Raw genomic sequence first — 14,847 nt, forward strand, 5'->3', positions numbered from 1 at the left:
AGCGTCACAGGAACTTCAGCTTAATCCAGCTTCACAGGATACGCTTCGTCTTCCAGCGTCACAGGAACTTCAGCTTAATCCAGCTTCACAGGATTCGCTTCTTCTTCCAGCGTCACAGGAACTTCAGCTTCATCCAGCTTCACAGGACTCGCTTCTTCTTCCAGCGTCACAGGAACTTCAGCTTAATCCAGCTTCACAGGATACGCTTCGTCTTCCAGCGTCACAGGAACTTCAGCTTAATCCAGCTTCACAGGATTCGCTTCATCTTCCAGCGTCACAGGAACTTCAGCTTCATCCAGATTCACAGGACTCGCTTCTTCTTCCAGCGTCACAGGAACTTCAGCTTCATCCAGCTTCACAGGATTCGCTTCTTCTTCCAGCGTCACAGGAACTTCAGCTTAATCCAGCTTCACAGGATACGCTTCTTCTTCCAGCGTCACAGGAACTTCAGCTTAGTCCAGCTTCACAGGATACGCTTCTTCTTCCAGCGTCACAGGAACTTCAGCTTCATCCAGCTTCACAGGATACGCTTCTTCTTCCAGCGTCACAGGAACTTCAGCTTCATCCAGCTTCACAAGATTCTTTGTTTCCAAGACACACAATATGTCTACTTCATTCATTGAGGAAACAAGTCACACAAGAATCGATTTACACAATCGATTACTAGACACCCGAAACGAGCTGCAAGGGAAAATCCAACAGCTCATTAAGAATTATGGCAAGGATTCTGCCGACCGACGCCACCGAGACGGCTATTATTCCGGTAAGCTAAATCAGTTAAACGATCTCTGGCAGCAGTTTTGCGACCTAGATGAAGAAGTCCAGCAAGCGGCATTACCCACTGGAAGTGAGTACTCTTCACGATTACTAGCACTTAAGGAGCTGGTCGAAAAATATCAGAATATCTTTCTGGACAACATGCCGACTGGAAGCGGGCTTCCGAAGGCCCCGAGACGAACGTCGGCCAACATCAAGATCACAACAAGAGATCAAGTCAAAGGAGATTCCGCAACTGACACGGTGATCCGACAGTTGCAGAGAAGATGCAACGAATTGGAGTCATCATTAACATTAGCATCGAACGCCCCAACCGTCACCCCAGCCCTACAAAGGCACCTGGATCTCCATTGGGCGTTGCTGAGGCAAGCCCACGACGAATTGGACAGCACACCTGGAGCCGCAGCCCTGGCAGAAGCAGAGCTAGCTCAGTTCCACACATTATACGAGGAATACGAAATGAACCTGCTTCGAGAAAACGACTCGCCAGTGAGCCTAAACTTGGCACTACCGCCAATTAGCATTCCGGAGTTCAACGGCGAGTATCTAGACTGGCCACGGTTCCATGATCTCTTTGTGGAATTAGTACATAATAAATCATATTCGGCCAGTCAAAAACTACATATTCTACAGAGTTCGCTTCGTGGTGAAGCGAGAAACGTCTTGACAGACACAGCCTTCTCACAGGGTGGCTATGACGACACCTGGTTGCGTTTAAAGGCCAGGTACCAGAACGGAAAAATACTAGTATTCACCGCCGTTGCAAAAATTATTGACCATACGCCTATAGACGGTTCCTCGCGCCAACTAAGGGCCTTACATGACACTATAAAAAACTCAATGAGTACTCTTCAAAACCTCGATATCAGCACAAAATCCTGGGATCCAATCCTGTGTTTTCTTATCAGAAGAAAACTAGACCAGCAGTCTCTAGCTGCTCTAGAAAATTCAGCAGATGCACCAACGGAAATTCCAACGTTATGGAGTGTACTGACGTTTATTGAGCGGCGCGCTTGCATGCTGGAGACGATAAGCGCTCAACCTACAGCAACACTACGACATCAGTCAGTTCACAACGAAGAGAGCTGTAAGATTTGTCACCTAGGACCACATAATCTTAGAGCATGTAGCCGTTTCCAGGAAATGGACCCCAAAACACGGCGCCAAGCCATTATTCAAATAGGAGCATGCACAAATTGTTTGTCTACAGCTCATATGGTTGAAAACTGTGGATCACCGACCCATTGTCGAGTCTGCCAGCAACGGCATCATTCACTGTTACACAAAGGACCAACTAGCAATCCAGTGGCCGGGGCAGTAACCATTGCAGGCTACGACGACGGAGGAGGATATACTCTGCTCGCGACCGCCAAGGTCTCATTACAAGGGCCAAACGGTCAATTACAAACATGTCGCGCTGTAATAGATGGTGGATCACAGGTGAATCTTATCTCAAGGAGAATGGCAGATCTGCTATCTCTTAAGGAAAGGTCATCGATTGAAATATCTGGAATCGGAGGAAAGATATCAACAGCAATTAGATCAACACTGAAGCTCTCATCATGTACATCAGGGTTTGAAAAACTATTAGAGGTATTTATTATGCCCACAGTCATTACAGACCAACCGTCAGTACCGATTACAACCGATCTTAATATTCCCGAGGGACTGCCATTAGCAGATCCTGACTTTCGGCAACCTGGACCCATTGACCTAACCTTAGGGGCTGAGGTGTATTCTCGAGTAATAACCGGTGAACTTCTTGAACTAGGACCTAATAAACCTTTGGCACAAGGCACTAGGCTTGGTTATGTAATCACAGGTTATCTCAATAAAGAAACCTCATCTGATACGGAAATCAACACTAATCTGGTAGAAGGCAGAGGTGATTTTGCAGGACCGAACGCTGCTTATGAGCCAACAAAAGATAAAAATCCGATGAATATAGAACCGACTTCTCATCAATCTAAAACCTACAAGAAGGCTGACTTTGGTTCAACATGTCCAAACCTAACCAAGAAATATCTTAGTTTTATTGCAGAATGTCCACATACCATAGACGTGCCAAATGATCAAGTTCTACGAGAGCACAATTTCAGTCCCCACGGTAATGTCAATTTTATCGCAAAGGGGAGTGTTAAGCAGCATCAAGAAGATGTGAAGGACCTGAATCACAAACCGCAGTTGAAGGAAAGATCCACCTTGGTCAATGATTTGTTAGGTTCTTCCGATACAATTCGGTCAAGGGCTGACCGACATCACGACCTAATTGAGGGTACCCCTCAATGGGGGGGAGAATGTTCGTACCCAAAGGTACTCAACATGACCACACCCAACAAATCAAGCAGTAGCCAAGTTGGGAACAGTACCAGGCGCTCAGTAGCACCCACTGCATATGAGAATGGCTGATCAGCATATTATATGTCTCACTAACTCACCGTCTCACCGACTCAACGGCACACTGACCGGCCAATGCAGTCAGCACATTTTGCAGTGTCTGCCGAGCTAACCACACAAACTGCTACCATAATCAAAACTCCCTGACCTACCTACCTACTTTAGAATATAGCGCACTTCACTAATCATTCCACTAAACTTCCGTGTTCCAAGTAGTATATAAGCAGGTATCAAATGAAGAATAAATCAGTTATCAACACACCTCTTAACTCCGCGGTTCTACTTCCTACATCTGGGAATAGGGCTCGTAATACACTATCTCAACTAGCAGCTAACCACGTTAGCTCAACCTCAGCGCAGCTCAGCATCGCCTGTGGTCCGGCATCACAGTAACCATCGTTACCATTGCCGCGACGCGATCGTCCTGCCATCAAAGCGTCCCCGTGCCAGCGACAAGTGCTCATTACCCCCTTGTCCCGCGGTGTGACCCGGAAGTGTCTACTTCGGTTAGGCACAAACAAAGTTCTTATATTTTACTCCATTTGTCCTGTAGCTCTAATGAATGAGCAAAGGCATATTGGTCCAAGTATTAAATTATAATTATCAAAAAAATTTTTAAAGACCAAAAAATAAAATTGCGGAACCTTTCCCGAAAAAAGCACTGCTGGTTGAAAATTAAAAAATTTTTTTTTTTTATTATGATAAACAAAAAAGAAAATTGATTTGATATTTTGTGAAACTCAATTCGCTTTCCATTCATTTCTCCCACCATTGCATTGTATTCTTTTTTTTTATCGAAATTGTGTATAGAAGTTCTTCCTCAATGACATGTTCGTACGCGTCTTGTAAAAAATGTGGAATAAATACGATTTTGGCGGTTTGTTGGCGTTGAGCGCGGCAACATTTTTCAGACAATACACTCAAAGAAAATCGCCCAAAAATACAATTTTAATTAAATGGCGTTTTTTCTTAATGCACAGGTTTGCAACCTAGAAAGTCGCAATACATTTGTTGGCACAGGCAGCTAGCCTTGAGTTTTAGAAATTACATTTCTAATAATTATAATTGCCAGTCTGAGTTTTTCTGGTTGTTCAGGGATTATGCGATAGTTCTTGTTGGAACTCTCATTTGTCAACTTATTTTTCCATCAGCGTTGTGAAACAAAGATTTTTCTCAGATGAAAGATGACCAAATTGGTTTTTAGTGATTTTTCAAAGATTGTTTTAAGCTTTTTTTTACAGCTTAAGATTTAGTGGGTAAATTTTTTGACTGTAATTTTTTCAAATCTTTTTTAGATTTGCTCTTCCTTCAGTCCCTTCAACTATCTCGCCTCGCTATGTTAGCGCTAGGTGTTTTCGGCTTACCCTAATAGTCATTTTAAATAAAAGTCTACTTTACATCTAAGGCCAACAGTGCAAAGAAATGGGTACTTTCAAATTTGATATTACAATCGAAAAAATTAATTTTTTAATAGTATCGGAAACCGGTTTTTATAATGAGAAATGAACTCGGTTTTTATCTCAACTTAAAAAATAGTTTTTTAAAAAACATTCGTGTTAGACCGCTCACTTTAACTCTCGATTAAAAGAACAACACGATTTCAATGTTTGTATAAACACTTAGTGCACACCATCATCCTTTAAATTCAATGGCACTTCACTCCACTTTAAATGCTTTAAAATTCTCACTTTTTGAAATTTTAAAGTTTTAGCCTTACGTCGATTTTTGAGAGCCTGAGAATGAATCTTTTAACAGCTGATACAACAGCTGCTTCTCTCAAAATTTCTTAAGCATAACATTGAATATTGGTTAAAGTATTCCAAAAAACACACTTTTGTTTTAACAACTATTAAAAAATGGCCTGACCAGAAAATTTCCCGATAACGCAAAGGAACAACCTATATGGGAATGTAAACTTTGGCTTGCCGAAGCTAGCTTCCTTTCTTGTTTTTTTTAGTATTTTTAAATGGTCTTAGCTCATATAAAAACTACAGATAGATTAAAATACTGTTTTTTATTTTCGTTCCCGTTTTCAGTGCCCTTTTATTATGCCCGTTACTCGTAGAGTAAAAGGGTATACTAGATTCGTTGGAAAGTATGTATCAGGTAGAAGGAAGCGAATCCGACCCCATAAAGTATAGATTTTCTTGATCAACATCACTGGCCGAGTCGATCTAGCCAAGTTTGTTTCAGCGCGGAGCCACGCTCACTGAATAGCCCATAACGCTAAAACCCGAGAGATTTTGTTATTATTAATGTGAGGAGTTGAATAACTCCCCACAAATCTTAGCAACAGCAGCAACAGATGGCCGGAAGCATCGCCACGTCGAGACGTTCGGGATTGGGACACCAGGAATCTCCGAACTGAGACACAAGTGGCTGTGGAAGGCACCACACGGCTAAGTCAAGACCACACACGCTGGCGAATTGCACGGCGGGCCTGTCAGAGTCAAGCGAAAGACGCACTGCTGGTTGAAAATTAAAAAAATTGTTTTTTTATTATGATAAACAAAAAAGAAAATTGATTTGTTATTTTGTGAAACTCAATTCGCATTCCATTCATTTCTCCCACCATTGCAATGCATTGTATTCTTTTTTTTTATCGAAATTGTGTATAGAAGAAGTTCTTTCTCAATGACATGTTCGTACGCGTCTTGTAAAAAATGTGCAATATAAACGATTTTGGCGGTTTGTTGGCGTTGAGCGCGGCAACATTTTTCAGACAATACACTCAAGAAAATCGCCCAAAAATACAATTTTAATTAAATGGCGTTTTTTCTTAATGCACAGGTTTGCAACCTAGAAAGTCGTTATACATTTGTTGCCACAGGCAGCTAGCCTTGAGTTTTAGAAATTACATTTCTAATAATTATAATTGCCAGTCTGAGTTTTTCTGGTTGTTCAGGGATTATGCGATAGTTCTTGTTGGAACTCTCATTTGTCAACTTATTTTTCCATCAGTGTTGTGAAACAAAGATTTTTCTCAGATGAAAGATGACCAAATTGGTTTTTAGTGGTTTTTCAAAGATTGTTTGAAGCTTTTTTTTACAGCTTAAGATTTAGTGGGTAAATTTTTTGACTGTAATTTTTTCAAATCTTTTTTAGATTTGCTCTTCCTTCAGTCCCTTCAACTATCTCGCCTCGCTATGTGTCATTTAAATCCTCTGCGATATTGTCTAGCCCCAGTGGCTACAGCATTTGCTGGTGTTACGAGAACTTACCAGCTTGCCTACTGCCATACTGTTTTGGAGCGCAACGCTCGGCGAAAACTAGCCACAGTATACGGCCACGACAAATGTATGCCCGAGGAGACGCTGGAATCGTTTTTCCCATTTGATCCTTATTTGCTAAAGCTGTGAGTATCCATGAAATATTACGTCTAAATATAATGGACCTTTTGTATTTTAAGATCAAACAAGTATATTAAGAACAATTACATGGTTTACCAGTGCAATGATAAGGATGACTATATGGATGGCTCTACCAACGAGCCCCTTTCTAGAAAACGTGTTGACTCTGAAATAATAGAGGAAGACGATTTTATTATAGCCGACAAAAGGCAAAAGCACTTGGAACTTCCTAAATGCCAAGAGTCTGACGAACAATTTCATTTCGGATCTTTCCCCGGACTTAACTTATAAGTCATACTTATTAATGAACCGCCATTCATTATATACAAAATTTCGATTTACCATATACAATATCAATTAAATTTTGTATATCAAAACAATGTAATTCTAATCTTGATTGTGAAAATATAAGAAACGTTTGCAAATTAATCGAAAAACTTAACTTAGTTTCTGTTTTGATAACAGTAGATTACAGCCCGAATGCCCCAAGAAGAATAATGGTAGTTCCTGGTTGAGTTGGACACCAAGATCGCAAAAAAAAGACCTACAATTTTTAAATAGATTAATTTTTTTTAAAGACTTTTTTATAATATCTTGAGATGCGCCTAACCAATTAAGATAATGTATGTTTAAGCTTACAACTATAATGTCACCCTTTAATTTTCCCGAGTAAATGAGTAGCATACATTGAGTATATTGTGAGCTACAACTCGGCAAAGTCGTTGTGTTTAATCACGACGCATATGATATAAAAAAATCCTGTGGATCTTACAATTTATCATAAAACTTTCATAGAAGTGATCAGATCAACTTGGCTGCTTTCAGAGATAATTGCATACAACTTTGAAAGTACCGATTTAATATGATATGAAAACAATATTACAAATTTGAAATAAATCAGAAGAATATATCTTAAAGTTGTTATAGAAACCAAAAATTTTTAGAGTTTACTTCACATTTCTATCATTTTTTAGCGATGTTTTTCTTTTACAACAGCTAAAGTTCGGTTAAATTGGTCAATGTTAGCGCTAGGTGTTTTCGGCTTACCTTAATATTCATTTTAAATAAAAGTCTACTTTACATCTTAGGCCAACAGTGCAAAGAAAGGGGTACTTTCAAATTTGAGATTACAATCGAAAAAATTAATTTTTTAATAGTATAGGAAACCGGTTTTTATAATGAGAAATGAACTCGCTTTTTGTCTCAACTTAAAAAATAGTTGTTTAAAAAACATTCGTGTTAGACCGCTCACTTTAACTCTCGATTAAAAGAACAACAAGATTTCAATGTTTGTATAAACACTTAGTGCACACCACCATCCTTTAAATTCATTAACACTTCACTCCACTTTAAATGCTTTAAAATTCTCACTTTTTGAAATTTTAAAGTTTTAGCCTTACGTCGATTTTTGAGAGCCTGAGAATGAATCTTTTAACAGCTGATACAACAGCTGCTTCTCTCAAAATTTCTTAAGCATAACATTGAATATTGGTTAAAGTATTCCAAAAAACACACTATTGTTTTAACAACTATTAAAAAATGGCCTGACCAGAAAATTTCCCGATAACGCAAAGGAACAACCTATATGGGAATGTAAACTTTGGCTTGCCGAAGCTAGCTTCCTTTCTTGTTTTTTTAGTATTTTTAAATGGTCTTAGCGCATATAAAAACTACAGATAGATTAAAATACTGTTTTTTATTTTCGTTCCCGTTTTCAGTGCCCTTTTATTATGCCCGTTACTCGTAGAGTAAAAGGGTATACTAGATTCGTTGGAAAGTATGTAACAGGTAGAAGGAAGCGAATCCGACCCCATAAAGTATAGATTTTCTTGATCAACATCACTGGCCGAGTCGATCTAGCCATGTCCGTTTGTCCGTTAAATGTTGGGACTTGGCGTATAGGTTCTTTCTTCGCAGCGCAAGTTTGTTTCAGCGCGGAGCCACGCTCACTGAATAGCCCATAACGCTAAAACCCGAGAGATTTTGTTATTATTAATGTGAGGAGTTGAATAACCAAGAGTTTGACAAACAATTTCATTTCGGATCTTTCCCCGGACTTAACTTATAAGTCATACTTATTAATGAACCGCCAATCATTATATACAAAATTTCGATTTACCATATACAATATAAATTAAATTTTGTATATCAAAACAATGTAATTCTAATCTTGATTGTGAAAATATAAGAAACGTTTGCAAATTAATCGAAAAACTTAACTTAGTTTCTGTTTTGATAGCAGTAGATTACAGCCCGAATGCCCCAAGAAGAATGATGGTAGTTCCTGGTTGAGTTGGACACCAAGATCGCAAAAAAGAAGACCTACAATTTTTAAATGGATTAATTTTTTTTAAAGACATTTTTTTATAATATCTTGAGATGCGCCTGACCAATTAAGCTTACAACTATAATGTCACCCTTTAATTTTCCCGAGTAAATGAGTAGCATACATTGAGTATATTGTGAGCTACAACTCGGCAAAGTCGTTGTGTTTAATCACAACGCATATGATATAAAAAAATCCTGCGGATCTTACAATTTATCATAAAACTTTCATAGAAGTGATCAGATCAACTTGGCTGCTTTCAGAGATAATTGCATATAACTTTGAAAGTACCGTTTTTATATGATATGAAAACAATATTACAAATTTGAAATAAATCAGAAGAATATATCTTAAAGTTGTTATAGAAACCAAAAATGTTTAGAGTTCACTTCACATTTCTATCATTTTTTAGCGATGTTTTTCTTTTACAACTGTAGCGTGTAACGGTTGCATGAAATCAGGAATCTGCAGTTGCGGGGCACGCTATTAGGGTCCGGCACTCGCTCGTCGGCTTTGGGGGTGGAGGTCTTGCGCCTACAGATTCGCGTACTGACTATACATTATTATCACTAAGATCAGAAATAAGCGTGCTAGCGACAAGAGAGAATAGTAAACTGAAACCGGAAGAGAACGATAAATAAATTCAGGAATAAGTATTATAGTGACAGAAAAGTTTTGGAGAAAGTTAGCTATGCAAATCCACGGATGGTATTGTGGTCGCGTATGGCCCTCCCAACCTATGATCACCACCTTAAAGCATGGCTTCGGTGACCCCTTTGATACCCTACGATCGAGAAATCATCAGCTTAGTTCAGTTCAATGTTATTTATAGATCCATGGTTTTATATCTGTTCGAAAAGGTAATTCATTTTCCGTAGATAGCAATACAAGTCATATTTAATATTTCTAAAAAGAACATAGGGTATTAAAAAAAAAAAAGTCATAGGAATATAATATTCATGATATTACAATGTATTTAACTAAATATAAATTTAAGCTTAATGAAATAGTTTTCGATAGAACTAGCTTGCCTGTAATATTTTTCTCTCTAGAAACTTCTTCGAGGGACTTTCTAAATTTATCAATTCATGTACTCAGGCAATTAGAGACTTTAAGATTTAATAACAGGCGATCGTAATTTATATTCAACTTCTTTTGAAAATCGCAAATTAATGCAATTAACTCAAGGTATTTTAATTAATTAATTGTTTTTAGATCGGGGTTTAAACACGTTTCGTTCAATTTACGGATCGGCGAGAAATGTGAATAAAAATATATATATATGTGATTAGTTAGTGTGACTCACGGCATTTCCTCCAACGTTGAAGATCGATCTCCAGACGGGATGGGTTGGCTGTAATCTAAAGGGTAGCGATTTTTCTCGCCATGTAGAATTTAAAGGGCAAATAAACATTTCTCTCATTTCTCTTAGACGCGCGAACGATTTAAACTAAACTTGTAACCCGTACCTAATTCATCGTACTTCCTTGAATACTTTACAATAACAAATTTCTCATTTAAATCTATAAAATAAATCTAGCTCTTCTTCAATTAAATTAATGCTTCTCGGCGTGCATTATCTCTTTTGAACCGATCGACTTGTTAATTTCATTTACTTTGTTAATATAACTATCGCTTTACATAGCGTTGCCACTTGAGGCTTTACGAAAAATTATTGCTTGCTTTATGGTTTACATATCTTTGATTTCATTGATTTTCTTTCACATTAATTCTTAAATTCGGTTTCTCAAAGCGTGTTGGTTATAAAACAGGGTTAGGACTGATCCATTACGAAAGGCAGTTTTTATCTTCATTAAGGTTAAACACGGTTGGCTAGTGCGCCATGCTAGGTTAAGGCCGTTCACACACGCGGCGCCTTTACAAAATAAACGGGTATAAGTCCCTAAAGCTGCGGCAGCGATAGTCCACTCGGGAACCCCCCAGACGGATACGCGCACCCCTTAAACTCGGCTGGTGTACGGATGCGCGGCATGATGGGCGTCGGGGCAGGTTATGTAATTGAATTAAATTGCCATCGGGTCCTCTTTATATAAACTGCTCTTCTTGGCCGGCACTACATGACCCGTAGATAGGTAGATAGTAGATAGGGGTACTTCAGGGCACTAATCTCTCCAAATCATTCCTCGCGGGCCAACCTGACGATTGGGCATTTAAATTAACTTCAGATAGGGCGAAATATGGGTCTCAAAAAAAAATCATCCCTGACGATTGTGCCCGCGATTTGATTTTGGCCTTCGTGAGGTAAATCTTCCGGCAAATTGGCCGAATCAGTAAGATGCGCCTTTGGCGGCCACTTGAGGCAGCACTGACTGGGGTTTCCACCCGGAAGTTTAGAAATACCTGTAGTGAAATTTTGTTGGAGGTTGAATACGCCCCAATTTCTAAACAAATGCACTTGCACTTACTATAAGCTTTATTCGCTGGCTAGCTTTTATAGCTGGCAGCCGCACTGAGTGCTAAACACCACTTAGAGTACTGGATGCCACTGAAAAATACTGGATGCCACTCAGAAAATATATATTTCGGGCTTTTAGCCTTTTAATTGATAAAATTAAATTTTGAGCTGTTCGCACGTCCGTTTCTCTTGCTGGTTAAAACGAGAAGAAGCTGACCGGAATCGGCTGGATACCAGCGAGGCTCTTGGCGGAAATATATATCATATGACGACCGACAGGTGTCAAAACTAGAACTTTCCAAGACAACCCTGGCTCAGCTGTTCAAAACTATCGAAGTATCGAATAGCCGTCACAAGTGGCCACACTAGGTCAAGCTTTGGTTTAAGCGGGTCCTATGTAGTAGGCTTTTAGGCTGAACCTAGGTTCGCCAGTCGCTACGGGCGCCGTTACAATAACGAGGAGGCATGGTCATCAGGGACTGATGACTAATCAGGATGACCGAATGTAACAGAGAGTAGGCAAGCAGTTCTAATAAAGGCACACTGGATAACAGCAGCAGAAGGCGAACAGCAGAGTAACAGCACCAGAAGTCGTACAGCAGAGTAACAGCAGAAGGAGCAGAAGAAGTACAAGTAGCAGCCGAGCAGAAGAGTAAGCAAGAGAGAATTGAAGCAGCCGAACGTGTGTGAAAAGTCAGCAGAAAGCAGCAGCATTTATCCAGCAGTTTAATAAAAGCCAATTGTTCTATTCATTACCTGTGCACCGCGAAATAATATTAATAAACAATATCCAATAATATCTTACATATATATACGAATTTATTCCTATACCTGAACATATTTTTACAAAATTGTATCATGAATTATTCTTTTTGCTTATATTACTATTACACTCTATATTACTATTATAAATCTGATTTACTATATTTTCTTTGATAATATTAAGATCTTTTGAGTTTTGTCATTAAAAATGGAAACCTAAAAGAAACGTGTTGCTGAACTGATCTGATGTTTCCACGGTCGTAGGGAAAAAGGGGTCACCAGAGCCATGCACTAGCGGAAGGTGACCTAGGTAGGGTGGGCGGCGGGCGCAATTACACCAGCGGCCACGCAAATAGTTACATCCCTTTTTCTTTGAACTTTGCTTTACATTCTATTTTTATACCCGTTATTCGTAGAGTAAGAGGGTATACTAGATTCGTCGGAAAGTATGTAACAGGCAGAAGGAAGCGTTTCCGACCCCACAAAGTATATATATTCTTGATCAGGATCACTAGCCGAGTCGATCTAGCTATGTCCGTCTGTCCGGATGAACGCTGAGATCTTGGAAACTATGGGAGCTCGGCTATTGAGATTTGGCGTGCAGATTCCTGAGCTTCTTACGACGCGCAAGTTTGTTTCAGCAGAGTGCCACGCCCACTCTAACGCCCACAAACCGCCCAAAACTGTGGCTCCTACAGTTTTGATGCTAGAATAAACATTTTAACTGAAATGTATTGTTCTCATCAATACCTATCGATTGACCCAAAAAGTTTGACACGCCCACTTTAACGCCCACAAACCGCGAAAACCTGTGACGCCCACAAGTTTTATGCTAGATAAATGACTAATGGATAAGGTGGTACCAGCCCGTCTCCGAAATGAGGTCTTTATTTATCTTGACGATTTATTAGCAGTTTCTTCCACATTTGAACGGCACCTCGAAGTACTTTGAGAATTGACCTAGCAAATAAAACGTGCAGGCTTGACTCTAAATATTGGTAAAAGTAATTTCTGTATGCTGCGCGTTCGATATTTAGGGCACATCATAGGCGACGGTGGAATCCGGACGGATCCCGGGTACCCAAAAGTCTACGAAGCTTGAGAAGTTTTATGGGCTTGTGTGGATGGTATCGAAAGTTTGGCCAAATCTTGCTTCACTCGCTACCCCTTTGACCGATTTAATGACCACGAAACGGAAGTTTAGTCTAACTGACGAAGCTATAAAAGGGATCGAGGAGCTGAAGCAACGTCTAAGCGAAGCGCAATACACTGCGATGCGAGTAAATCGGTGGTGGGCGCTGTGCTTGTACAAATATCCGAAGAAGGATATGAACGTCCGATTGCTTTCATCTCCAAGAAGCTAAACAAGGCCCAACGCAACTATACTGTGACCGGTGCACGATGGGCGTTGGCTTGGCAAGGGTATAATTTCAAGATTGAGCATCGCAAAGGATCACTTAACGTTGTTCCCGATTCGATGTCTCGCGTCTACGAAGACGTAATAGCCGCAGTAGATTTACGGAAAGCACTCCTGGTGGACATGGATTCTGAAGAGTTTAAGAAAGCAGAATACGTGGATCTAATCACGCTAATCAAGCTAACTTTCCTGACCTCAAAGCAGACAATGGCTATGTGTATCGGAAATCTGAGCACTCTACATGGGAACAAATCCACGATGAGTACGCGTGGAAACTCTGGATACCGAAGGAACTGGTGCCTGAAATCCTTAAGAGAGCACACGATGGTTCTATGTCTTGCCACGGTGGCATACATTGACATTGACCATTGAAAGAGTGAGGCGTTATTATTTTTGGCCTGGCCTGGTGCCAGATGTAAAGGCATACATTAACGATTACGAAGTGTGCAAAACGACAAAAGCGCCGAAATATGATATGATTACATCCGGTTCTACGTATTCACTTTTAAGGAGGGGGGTCTTTGTAGTGGCGACTGAATAGGCCGTTTTAGTTTATCCTAGAAGTATGCTCCTCTTCAGTATCTGTAAGTCGAGCTTTGGTGCAATGTTATCGGGGTAATACCAATGAGAATGGTATTTCATCGAAGGTCAGCCGGCGCAGGGAGCCTTTGGAAAGCTCGACTCAGCTGTGGAATATTTTCGCCGATGGCCCCAGTTACGCCACGCTATCTTAGATTCGGTCTTTTCAAATCAAGCCGTCATTGACTGCAGTTGCACTTACTTTCTCATTAAGTTAATTTGGTAACATACCACGTGTATCTCAAGCGGAAAATACAGAAAAGCTCCGGAGATAGGGCCATAAACCCGATCGTGAATAAATTGCTCGCTCTCCCCAATTAAAAATTTATAGTGGCCATAAAAATTTCGCAGAGCTGCAGAGGAGCAGCCGCATCGGAGAAGCATTCGCCAGAGGAGCACCCTGCCCGCAGTCGCATCGGAGAAGCATCCGCCAGAGGAGCACCCTGGCCGCAGAGCGCACCCCGGAGGAGTAGCCGCTTTGACCGCATCGGTGAAGCATTCGCCAGAGGTGCATCCAGCACCCAGTAGAAGTCCTGCCGAAGGAGCAGCCGCAGTGGAAAAGCATCCGCCAGAGGAACTCCCTGCCGAAGAGCGCACACCGGAGTAGCCCCGCCGTAGAAGAAGCCCTGCCGGAGGAGCAGCCACATCGGAGAAGCACACGCCGGAGAAGTGCCCAGGAGAGGATCGCCGAGGGGATGCAATGGTCGCTTAGCCGTCAGAGGAGCCGGTTAGATTTCCCGGTTTTCGTCGTCATTGCTGGAGCTGTGACCAGGCCACTTGGGCTTAACCCATTGGTGCCACGGACGTTCGACTAGCCCTAGAT

At 40.6% G+C, this 14,847-nt stretch overlaps 2 protein-coding genes across 2 annotated transcripts in view; both read left to right on the plus strand.

Annotated features, from left to right (window-relative positions):
- LOC139355011 (RNA polymerase I-specific transcription initiation factor RRN3-like) overlaps nt 1-14,847 on the plus strand; it is a 107,529-nt gene that overhangs the window by 50,287 nt on the left and 42,395 nt on the right. The window lies entirely within an intron of this gene.
- Nucleotides 147-6,966, plus strand: LOC139355010 (uncharacterized). Its single transcript, XM_070999286.1, has 2 exons — nt 147-6,529; nt 6,584-6,966. Exon 1 carries the CDS (start codon nt 604-606, stop codon nt 3,184-3,186), a length of 2,583 nt encoding a protein of 860 aa, XP_070855387.1. The 5' UTR covers nt 147-603; the 3' UTR covers nt 3,187-6,529; nt 6,584-6,966.

The sequence above is a fragment of the Drosophila suzukii genome, unplaced genomic scaffold, assembly GCF_043229965.1.
Source record: "Drosophila suzukii unplaced genomic scaffold, CBGP_Dsuzu_IsoJpt1.0 scf_6, whole genome shotgun sequence".
Taxonomy (NCBI): Eukaryota; Metazoa; Arthropoda; class Insecta; order Diptera; family Drosophilidae; genus Drosophila; species Drosophila suzukii.

Coding starts and splice junctions, on each gene's coding strand:
- LOC139355010 (XM_070999286.1), top strand. CDS start 604: ATGTCTACTTCATTCATTGAGGAAACAAGTCACACAAGAATCGATTTA.